Below are 11,952 nucleotides of genomic sequence, written 5' to 3'. Positions count from 1 at the left end.
GCGATCTCTAAGGAGACAAGAGATGGAAGAAAAGAGCCGTGCTCCAAGAAGGAATGGTTGTAATGGTAACTCGGCAGTTGGAGCTGATTAAAAGAGTTGTCCTTTTTTTTCTAATGTTTTTTTTTTAATAAAAGGGATATTAAATAATGATGATGTTAGTTTAAGATGAAGTGAGAGTTGGGGGAGAGAACTGGATAGGTACTATTTCCTGAAAGTCATCTGCTACGTGTGAGTTATCTCACACCCATTTTTTTTGGGAGTTATCGCATTGCGTGGTTTAGACGGGAGGGGTATTTTTAACCTCCTACCTGTTCTTTTTTCCTTTTTTTGTATTATTAGATTAAAGAGTTAAGAGTTTTCTTTCGTGTTTATAAAAAAAAAGCATAAGAAAGTATTTGATTGTTTAAAAAACTAAAAATTGATGTGGTTTTTTTTGTAAAGTTTATTCAGTAGATAAGGAATATTTGAAATTTAAATGTGAATAGGATGGATAAGTTTTTTTAAATATTTTTTCTTTAACTTTAAGGTGAAAGGAGTGGTAATTCTGGTGTATATTATTTTGCTATTTTAGTTATAGAATGAAGGGAATAATGGTGAAAGTTATAAATTGAATTGTACAATTCTTAATGAGGCTTGAATTTTGTTTGTGGCTTATGCTCTATTTGTTGAAGATATAGATTTCTGTTGTAGATGTATTTTTATTATTTGGATATCTGAATTTTAACGTAATGATTGGGATATTTAAATGTGGTATTGGAGCTTTTATTGGATAATTATTCAAGGTTAAAATGGAAAAATGGTGGAAGAGTACCAAATTTGAATTGTACAATGTTTAATGAGGTTGGAATTTTGTTTTAAGATGGCAGTTTATGTGACTAATATGATGATAGATGTGAAGTTAGTTGATATTTGGTGAAGGTTTATCTCTATAGAGAAAGTTTTTTTTTTCATCTTTTTTTTTCTCATGCTACAATTTTCTTTTAAAGAATTGATTATTGTTTAAGAATTTTTGATAGACAATGTTACTAATTTTACTAATTTTTTATATTAAGTTTAAGTTAATTATATGTTTCATCTTAACTCTGTTTGATTTAAATATGTTTTTTAAGTCTGATATCTTAGTATTAATTACTTTTCTTTTTGTTAGTATTTTAATTGGTTATGTTTTTGTTTTTTTTTGTAAGTGGGTTCTTTCTCACATATATTATTAACTTTATTAATTCTTCACTCTTTATTTTGGGGAGGAAGAGGGGTTGGACTAATTTGAGTTGGGTTATTAACGTGTAATAATTATTGGGGAGGGTATAGTTTATTTAGATTACTGATACTGTATTGTAATTTTGTTATTTTGTTCTTAATTTTTTAAATGTAATTCTATATGTTATTCATGTTATAAAATCTTAAATAAAGTTTAAAAACAAAAAAATGGTGTCAGCCACTACCGGTATGAATCGGTGATAAAAATTAATCGTACCAGTGAATTCTTGCAGCCCCTTCATTATGTGGGGTTTGTGGAAGCACTTAACAAACTCTACCTTTGCAAGCAGGGTTTAGTTCCGTGCCTGTTGATTTGACCCTCAAGGAAGTCGAACGTTTCCAACCTGAACTAGCACTTTGCAAGGTTTATATAGTAAGTCCAAATTCCCGCAGCCAGGCGCACCGTCACATTAGACGGTCTCTGTTTAGCTTCATTGCCACCACTTTGACATCTTGTGGTTACTGCCACCCTCTGCTGTTGGAGAATATCCTCCTTGGTCTCAGCCCCTCAATGTAACTAAGAAACCTTAAAATGCCCCTAATGTTTTGGCCTTCATCACTACTCCTGGCAAGGCATTCCTGACACCCACAACTCTGGGTAAAAGAAAATACCCCTGATATCTCCCCTAAATCTTCCTCCCTTTGCTTTAGACAGATGTCTTCTAGTGTTTGCTACTCCCATCTGGGTTTCCGGCAAACTGAAGGGCATCTTTCACCGAGTTTCTGGTTTTCCAGCAGTTCTGGATGTTTGTCTCTGGATGCTCTGCTCCGTGGACCACCCCGCAGTATCCCATCTAGTCCTAGAGTCTCTGTGTCAGACATTCTCTGCTGACCACTGCCTGATGGCTTTGTGGTCAAATGTGTTTGTCTATGAAACCGTTCCCAGGAAGGTAAAGGGGCAAAGTCCTGCTGACTGGAACATTGTGCAGCACCAGGGCCAGGCCAATCTTTCGCAACACCTGAGCCAGGTAGAACCTCAGCACATAGCAGCATTTGGTGCCCTTGCACTATGGTTGCAGGCACAGCCACACACAATTATGGCCATGCTGGTTACACCCTTGTCCCCATTGATTGACGATGTACACGGTCCTTCTCCAGACTCTATCCATTTTGGACCCCCACATGAATAGGAAATTTGTTTTGGGAATTGACAGGGTGGTGGTGTGGGGATGGGCCAAACCTGGCCCACGTGCAGCAGGACCGAAAGTTCCTTGCACATTGCACCTGATAATCAGGTTTTACCCGAATGACAGAGATGGGTATCTGTGTGGTTCTCCCTGTCTCCTGGACCTGGGGGTCTTTGTACTGCTCCCCATCTCCTTAAGTTGGTGCTTTGTTCTCCACCACCCCCACAAGAAATCCAAGACCCCTGGATGGAGGGCAGAGGCGCAGAGAGATCAATGAGAACACGGGTAGTTTCAACAGGGTGGGGTCCATTCAGTCGCCTGATAACAGGAGGAACCAAGTGGGAAGGAGGATGCAGGGCATTCGATAGCAGGACATTGCGAGAGAGTGGATTCCTCGAACTCTTGAGGGGAGAAGGCACTGGTCGATCCATCAGTTTAGGTGGGGCAGGGTATAGACATGGCAGCTGACTGGAATTGTCAGCGGGTTACTGAGACCTGGGAAAGGAGGGGAAGGAGGGTGCAGTAGTGTTCTGAGAGTGCTGAGGGAGAGGCAACATGGGTGCCACCTCAAGGCAACGGTCCCCTGATTGTTTGCAGGGATGGGCTCTGTACATAGACTCATAGATATCCAGCACAGAGCATCTTTGTCGCCCTGCCATCAGGAAGGAGATATGGAGGAATAAAAGCAGAGCAGCCAGGGAGGGAAATAGCTTCTTCCCACAGGCCGTGCGATTGACAAGGCAACATGAGCTGGATGGGAGCTAAGAATGAAAAGGGTGAGAGGAATATGGACTGATTACAACAGCTCAGCTAGCAGGAGAGAGGGGCTGAAGGGCCTGTTTCTGTTTTGTCTATCTGGACCAGCCTTTTGAGTTCAAGCTTTAAAAAACCCAATCATTTTTAAATTTAATATCAACGGTACAGAATGAATCAAGAGACAAGATGTCTGTCCAGCAGCAAGCGTCGAAGGCACTTCCTGAAACGGAGGCTCTGAAACCACAGGGAGGTTCTGGACGGACAGAGGCCCAGCTTCTTCTGGAAGGAGGAGAGGAGAGGCAGGGGAAATGCGGGGGAAGGGAAGGGGAGGGGAGGGGCTAGGGATGCCGTCCACCATTCACCTCTCCTTTCCTCTACCCCGTTCCCCTCCCCTTTCCACTGCCCGTTCCCCTCCCACATCCCCTCCCCTCTTCCCTTCCCCAGTTCCCATCCCCCGCTCGCCTCCCCCATTCCCCTCCCCCTTCCCTTCCTCCTACTCCTAACCCTAACCCCTAACAAAATCCTAAACCTAACCTTAACACTACCGATACCCCCTACCACCACTCCACGTCCCCTAACTCTATCCCCACCCCGTCCACTAACCCTAACTTTATCCCTACGCCTATGCCGCCCCCTAACCCCAACCCTAATGCTACCCACCATCCCCTAACCCAAAACCTCACTCCTCCTCTACCCCACTGCTCCTACCCCCTTCCCCTATACCTAACACAAACCCACTTCCCCGAACTATAAACCTAACCATAAACCAAGATATAGCCCTACCCCGTCCCCTAACACTAACCCTAATGCTACCTCTACACTGCTCCTAACCCTAACCCTAACTCTACCCAACTTCCCCAACCCTAAACTAAACCCTACCCCTATCCCTTACAATCTACCCCCTTCCCCTAACCCTACCACCTATCCCTTCCCCATACCCACACCCCCTACAACTACCCCCTACCCTATCCCTTACAACCTACCCCCTTCCCCTAACCCTACCTCCTACCCCTTCCCCATACCTGCACCCCCTACCACTACCCCTACCCTATCCCTTACAACCTACCCACTTCCCCTAACCGTACCTCCTACCCCTTCCCCATACCCGCACCCCCTACCACTACCCCCTACCCTACCCCTTACCACAACCCCTACCCTTACCCCCTTCCACTACCCCCTTTCTCCTACCCCCTTCCCCTCCCCCTCCTTCCCCTAGGTTAGGGGTAGGAAGGGGAAAGGGAAGGGGGAGGGGAAGGGGAGGAGGAGAAGGGGAGGGGAAGGGGGAGGGTTAGGGGAGGGGAAGGGGGAGGGGAAGGGGAGGGGGTAAGGGGAAGGGAAGGGGAGAGGGGAAGGGGGAGGTGAAGGGTGGAGGGCTGGGGTTAGGGCATAGGTGTGAGGGAAGGGGAAGGTGAGCGGGAGGGGTAGAGAAGAAGAGGGGAAGTGGGTGAAGGGACATGGAAAAGGCAGGGAATGGGGTTGGCAGGGCCAGAGGGAGAAGAAGAGGAGGGATTCAGGCCATCATGATGTGTCCGTCCTCTGTTCAGCTGGGATGCGAGGTTCTTCTGGACTCGTGTCTTGTCTCTGATATCGCTCCTTCTCCTGGGAAGAGAAATATGGGTGATAGAGATATTGTCTCTGAGGCCTGATCACAATGACTTTGGAGGGTCCCAAACCTTCCCCCATCATCCCCCCTACCCCTGAACACTGGAGCCTTTCCCCTTCCTCTGCTTAACCTGAGGAAGTGTGTTTTGGCGAAACCCACGATCTCTCTCTGCAGAGCTCAGAGCAACGGGTCTCCATCAGGCAACACCCTGGTTCTCCACGATATGGCAGCAAGATGCTAGACAATCATGGATGGATCAGTCGAGACCGTTCAGCTGATCCATCTGAACCTACCCCACAACAATGTTACCCTCCCCTCCCTCACACCAATACCCTCCATTTTTCTTTAATTCCTGTCCATATTAAAATCCTTTTCATGCCTTTTTTGGACTAGCCTCCGCTACTACCCCGGCAATGCATTCCAGCCACCCACTACATTCTGTGTGAATAAAATGTACCCCTCACGTCTTGACTAAATTTCCCTCAGCTCACCTTATTTAGACGTCCTCTGGTATTCTCGCCCCAGGAATGCACACAATATTCCAAGTGTGGTCTGACGAGAATTTTATACATCTGCAACGTTACCTCTCGGTTCTTGAACTCAATCCCATGACTCCTGAAGGCCAGCACACAATATACCATCTTAAACTCCCTCTCAATTTGCACAGCAACCTTGAGTGATTTATGGAGCAGGATCTAAATATTTCTCTGTCCTGCACACTGGTCATAATCCTGCCATTAACCAAGTGCTCTGCCCACACATTCTTGTAATCCGCATTCAATGAAGATATTGGTCTATATGAAGCTACTTTTAATGGGTCTCCAACCTTCTTTGGAATAACTGTTATTTGTGCCCTTGAAAATGACTCTGGAAATAAACCTGTACCAGTTGCTTATTTAAGTACATCTGATTTACAGGATTGAACTCCATCTGTCACTTCTCTGAAAACTAGATGACCTATGACAACCTTCTACACTGTCTACAACATCTCTACCTCTGTGTCATCCCCTGACGTACCCACCCTTCCACTCCCATCATCATTCATAAAAATCACAAAGAGCAGGGGTCCCAGAGCAGATCCCTGTGGTGCGCCACTAGTCATTGTTCCATCTACTACTACCCTCTGTTTTCTGCAGACAAGCCAATTCTGAATCCACACAGCCAAGGCTCCATGGATCCCACGCCTCCAGACATTCTGAATGAGGCCTCCGTGGGGACCTTGTCAAGAACCTTACTAAAATCCTCGTGCAGCACATACAGACCTTGACCTTCATCTATTTCCTTTGACACCTCCTCGAAAAACTCAATTTGACTCGTGAAGCAGGACCTGCTCCTCACAAAACTATCCATGAGTTTGCCCAGCATGTTTGGGCATTGCCCTCGGCCCCAGTATCTGCAGACTTTCTGGCCAGTCCCTCCCTTACCCCTTCCCAGAGCTTCCGCATCCATTACAACATCAAGCATTGCTGCCGAGTACAGGCCCTTTGGCTCATAAAGGCTGTCCTGACCTTTGGAAATGTTCTCCACAACCTTTACCTGTACCACACCCATAGGAACATTGGAAGTGGGAATAGGAGTAGGAAAAAAATGGCCTATCGAGCCTGCTCCGCCATTCAATACGATCATGGCTGATCTAATTTATGACCTAACTCGACCTACCCTGCCTTCTCGCCATATCCCCAAATTCCTCTATCATATAAAAATTCTGTTCCCTTACATCCACATGCTCGTCTCAGAGACTTTTATATGTACCTATTCTACCAACCACTACCACTTTCTCCGGTGATGCATTCAAAGCTCTCACAACTCTCTGCATAGAAAAAATCTCGCCTCACCTGACACTTTAGGAAAGGTTTCTGGCTGTTAATTCCATCTAAGACCCCACAATCTTATTTAGAATAAGTTATTAAGCTGTGGAAGGGGCAAGTTGGGAGAGGGAGGAGGGGAGGGAGCTGGTGGGGGAGAGGTGAGAGCTGGTGGGGAGGGGACAAGGCCGTGTTGGGGAGAGGGATCAGGACCGCGTTGAGGTGGTGAACGGGCAGACACGGGTGGATCTACCTGCCGAAATAAAGGAGCAATAAGAAGGCCATCTCGGGATCTACCAGCATCTTCTGGGGCTTGATGTCTCAATGGCAAACCCCCTGAGGATGGATGTAGGCCAGGCTCTGCTACAGCTGGTACATGAACATCTGGCAACACAACTATATAACATGACCCACTCTGCCTCCACACTGGCCGGGTCTATATCCTGAGGATAAGGGGAGGTGGGTGAAGGGCCCCTCCCTGCCAATCAACATCCATCCTCATCATCCTCCCCACCCCTCTCCCCTCACTACCCTTTATCTCCTCACCAATACCCATGGAGACCCTCATGCACCCTTCATCGATATCCAGTCCCCAGCGAGACTCAGCCAGTAAACTCCTTCATATCCTCCAACCCCACCATCCAAGCTTGCCCCAGTGGACAACTTGACCACCCAGACCCACAACCACCTTGATGTAGATCATGGGAATGGGCTGCTTGGCCTTGTTGAAGTGCTGGGCCATGCAGTGAACCGTCTCGGGAACATAGTCCAGACCCAGATTCAAATAAACCTCCTCTTTCTCTTGAACACAATACAAACCTGTCAGCTGGATTTACCCTCCAACACCCAGCGCCTCTCCCAACAGGAGTGCAAGCCCCTCCTGTTCTCTGTAGGCATGATGCCCCCAGTGCTTAACACAACATGGCATGAATCCAAGGGCTCAGCGAGCAGAGCGTCAACAGGCCGTAGTGGACCCGTCCGCTGCCCCATCATTCGGCTTCTGGTGAGACTGCACAAAATGTGCAGCTCTGACCGACCTCCCTCGTGAGGCAAGGATTCACCGGGAGAGAAAAACCATTGACGTTTCGAGATGAGAAATGTCTGCAGCCGGGTGTTGGCTGGGGTCGAACATGTGGAGGCTGAGTTGTTGGGACGATTCAGAGCAGGCGTTGATTTGGAAGCGCACCAAAACGTTCTGGGGAAGTGAGTTATGGGGGAAAATACATTCGTGAAATGAATTGGGGAAACAGACTGGAGGGGCTGAGTGGCCGAATTTGGCGACCTTGTCTTGTGGTCTTGGCTGCTGCTGTCTGGAGTTGAAATGGCAAGAGGTCATGAGTTAATGGGTGAGGAGCAGGGCAGCCAGCGTTAAGGAGTCGACACTGGTCAGAGGGGCAGGATGGAGGCAACAGAGGAGCGGCAGCGAGACAGATCGATTGAAGGAATGGGGAAGGTAGCAGCAAATGAAATGCATCGGAGTGGGGGTGGGGTGGGTGCAGGTGGATCTTACCTTGACTACAGAGGAGTAGAAGTTAAGAAGAGGGACGATGATGGTGTGATCCAACTTTCGCACGATCTGCAGTTTGCGGTTCTATGGCGAGAGAGGAACATCAGCAAGGCTGGGCGATGGGTCGGGGCCCTGAGGGGCGACTTGTCCAAGTTGAGGGGGGAGGCGGGGAGGAGATTCGTCAAGAGGTCAGAGGTGGGGAACTCCTAGGGAGGCCGAAGTGGGGGACTCATCGAGAGTTGGTGGGGGGGACTTTTCGTGTCGCTGGAGCGGGGACTCGTCAGGGGGTTCAATTAAGTATCACTTCAGTTTTTATGATTGTTTTCCCAGCTTCTACTAAACAATTAATTTGCAGAAAATCTCTGATATTTGCCAGGTGTGTGTGTGTGTGTGTGTGTGTGTGTGTGTGTGTGTGTGTGTGTGTGTGTGTGTGTGTGTGTGTGTGTGTGTGTGTGTGTGTGTGTGTGTGTGTGGTGGGGAGGGTGGGTGGTTGTGTGTGGGGAGTGGGGGTGCTGTTGTGGGTTTGTGTGACTTTCTCTGTTTCCAAACCCCATGGCTGCTTTGGTCTCTGTCAGATGCTCCTCTTTCCACCCACCCTTCAAAAATGTGTTTGTGGTGTTTTTCAATTGGGTGTAATTGTGTGAAACGGGCTCATGTGTCGCAAGGGCCTGTGAACATGCTGTAGGCCTAAAGTTAAATATCATGATATTCCATTTCCCCACAACTGCTCCTCCCCCTCACCTTGAATCTCTTGTCCTGCAAGATCTTCTTGATGGCAATCAGCTCTCCGGAGTCCACCAGCCTTGCCTGGTACACCACACCGAAAGATCCATTGTCGATGATTTTAACATCTGTGCAGGACGCCACCTTGGGGACGTTGGGTCCATGACCCGGTGTGGCCACCTCTGTTGTGACCTTATTGCCATGTTCTCTAGGGCAGAAGCAACAGCTTTTACACACCCAGAGGGTACACAACAGGTCATTTATACCAACCCAGCCTTGCTGTCCAAGTTAGTCTCCACCCCTTCCTCTAACTCCTTTCCAAGGGTCACCAAAATGTCAGAATTGGTCCTCTGGTGGTTCTTTCCAGCCTCTCAGTAGAAATATTGCCACCCCAGTTCCCTCTTTGATCACTCTCCTCAGACTGAGGCCAGTTCCGCAGCCGTTCACTTTGTCTACAACCCTCCCTCCATGAGAGCACGTCCCGGGGAGATGAAGCACTCTGAACCCCACCACGGGTTTAGCAGAAGCCCTCCACATTCCCAGAAGCTCAGCAACACCGTGATCTTCCATGATGCAAGCGAGACCTCGTCGGATGAGGGAGCAGGTGGGGCGGAGATGGACCCATGCTTTATCGCTCAACTCTGCTGGGTCCGCCGTAGCAGAAACACTTTCTAGCACCTTGATCCAGGTCCACTGGGGGAAAGAATCCTATCCAGGTTTGGCGGGTGTGGGGGTGTATGCAAGGGTGGAAGGGATCTTGTAACCCGGGGGGGTTGGGGGTGGGTGGAGGAGTGGTCCTGTCTCTCAGTGGACAGATCCCATTAAGGTGGAGGGGGAGCTCTGTCCCATTTCTGTTGAAAGGTCTACCTTCCATCCCCCTCGCAACTTCTCTTCTCCCTCAGACACCTCACACTCTCCTCTGCCCCGATTCCTCTACCACACTCTTATCCCCCACCCAACACCACCCCCATGGTTTCCCCAGTGCTTTCCATCCCCTCGCACCCCATCCCCCCAGCTCAACCCTATGTCCCCTACCTCTGATCCAATCTCCCTTTACATTACCCTGTGGTGCAACCCCGTTCCTTCATTCTCCCCTCCAATCCTACAGACCCCATCCCTGTATCCCCTCACATGCCATTGTTCTCCCCTCCCCAGCCCCCTCCAGTGGCCTCATAAAGTGCCCTGCACTCAGGATGGGGAGAGGGGATTAAATGCAGCCTCCATTCTCTCCGCCCACACTGGTTGAAGGATGGTGCCAGAGGAGGCTCTGTCCCAGTAGGGGAGCCTGTAACAGGCTCTTTATCTCACCCATTGGTGCAGGGTGCTTCCAAACACAACCCAGTTGATCAGAGGGTCACTGGGATGAGACAGCGTCCTACTCCAACATGGGAGCCAGAATCCCCTTCCAGGAGAGACATCTTTCTCGTGTTGCTGTGCCATGGCACGACTCAGCTATGGCTGCCCCATGCAGTGACATCATCACCCCCTCTGTGTCATCATCTCCCCCCTCTGTGACACCTCCCCTCTCTGTGACACCCCTAGTGTAATGGGCAGGGACATCCAACCATTTAAACCCTCCTCAATTTCCCCAAGCAAGGGGAGAATAATTCAGCTGGTCTAAATTACTCGTTGTTATCTATTCTAACTCCTAGATATTTGATTCCATTTTGCCTCCAGATTTGTTGACTATTTTCTTGACATTGGCTCTAATCCCCCTTCCTAAGTGACATGATTTTGCACATATCCCAAAAGAACTTATACCCAGAGATCTCCCCATAGTCCTCCAGGGTGGAGCACAACTTGGGCAATGAGTGTGTCGGGTCTGTCAGATATATCAGAACAACTTCTGCAAATAAATTGATTTCATGCTCTTCCTGGCCTGTTCTGAAACCTTTAATGCCTGAATCCTGGTGAATGGCCTCAGCTAATCACTCCATGGCCAGTACAAACTCACTCACTGGGGGTGTGGGGGGGGGGGGTGTCTGACCTTGATCGGCATGCCTGTTGGCTTCCTCTGTCCCTCTCATCTCGACATCAGTGGCTCAGGTTGGGAGAGTCTGTGCTGCCTCCTGCAGTGCACAGCAGCACTGCTGGACCACCTTTATCTCCTTATTTTCCTGGGCCCTCTGCAAATCTTTCCTTTCTATGATCTCACATTGGTTTCCCAGGAGAAACACTGGCAGCCAAAAGGCACCCTCTGATTCCCCTTAGATTTTGGGAACCCCGACTTCTTGAAGTGGGACCACACGTGGTGACCTATTTTCTCAAGATGTGGATCCAGGAGCTTGGACCAGTCTACCAATTTGCCGTGGTCCACCAGCATGCTTGCCAAGCTCCCCAACCCTGCACTCTCGTCAGTCCACCACCAGATCTTGTTCTCCCTGCCTGCACTAGATTTCCTGTCCCGATTCCAAAGCATCTCCACTGCAGCTGTGTTCAGTCGGAACTCAAAGGACCCTGCTCACTGCACCAATTATTATGTGTGTGAAACTGATTCGAGGGGTCCCAAGGGTGGAGAATTTGAACACAGTTGTCTTTTATTGACATGTAGTGAAGTCGCATGAGGAGTAAAAGACACACACAGACACAAACTCGCCGGATTAATCGATACACTTGCAACCACTCGTGGAGAGAAGACTTGACAATCAACTTGTCACATACGATACCTTGAACAGGTCATTCATTCACTCATTGATCTTGGATGCCTGTGGGTGGTAGGGGATATGCAGGTGGCCCCAAATACTTGGCATCACCACCCATTGCTGGTCGGACGTTACCCGATAGGGTATTCCACATATGGAGCACGCTTAAATGGTGCTTGATCGGCCCGCTGGCAAGATATCCGAGTATGTGCTGACCATCGTGAGAATATATCACTTTTTATTTTGGCAGGGGAGAGGCCTGATATGGTCAATTTATCAGACTTGGCCAGCTCCCGAACCCCAGCGAATGTGGCCCTTGGTTTTAATTGGTGACAAATAGGGCATTTGGCCATCACAGTTCTTGCAACATCATGAGACCCCCAGATCCTTTGTCCATCATAGTTCCCCCATATGCCCACATTTATGATGCACCAATGCTGCCAAGGCTCCGGGGTCACTCTGCTTGGGGAAAATAGTGGCAGAGCATATTTGAGCAGCTCAGTTCCAAGTGGCATCGCGTCAGCTTCAGCGG

The 11,952-nt window shown here is 48.7% G+C and overlaps 1 protein-coding gene across 2 annotated transcripts; it reads right to left on the bottom strand.

Annotated features, from left to right (window-relative positions):
• Positions 1-4,307: 4,307 nt before the first annotated feature.
• Positions 4,308-10,223, bottom strand: LOC138745336 (glycogen synthase kinase-3 beta-like). Of its 2 annotated transcripts, XM_069902328.1 has the most exons (4): positions 10,087-10,223; positions 8,797-8,984; positions 8,059-8,139; positions 4,308-4,739 (listed from the first exon to the last, which is right to left on the bottom strand). In XM_069902328.1, the coding sequence occupies exons 1-4, from the start codon at positions 10,088-10,090 to the stop codon at positions 4,659-4,661; spliced, it is 354 nt and encodes a 117-aa protein (XP_069758429.1). In that variant the 5' UTR covers positions 10,091-10,223; the 3' UTR covers positions 4,308-4,658. The 2 variants fall into 2 exon arrangements, 1 of the variants encoding a protein (XP_069758429.1); XR_011346186.1 differs by lacking the exons at positions 4,308-4,739; positions 8,059-8,139 and having other exon boundaries at positions 8,903-8,986.
• Positions 10,224-11,952: the final 1,729 nt, after the last annotated feature.

Source organism: Narcine bancroftii, chromosome 11 (assembly GCF_036971445.1).
Source record: "Narcine bancroftii isolate sNarBan1 chromosome 11, sNarBan1.hap1, whole genome shotgun sequence".
NCBI lineage: Eukaryota > Metazoa > Chordata > Chondrichthyes > Torpediniformes > Narcinidae > Narcine > Narcine bancroftii.
The sequence above is the reverse complement of the archived record's forward strand: the minus strand, read 5'-3'. Positions and strand labels throughout refer to the sequence as shown.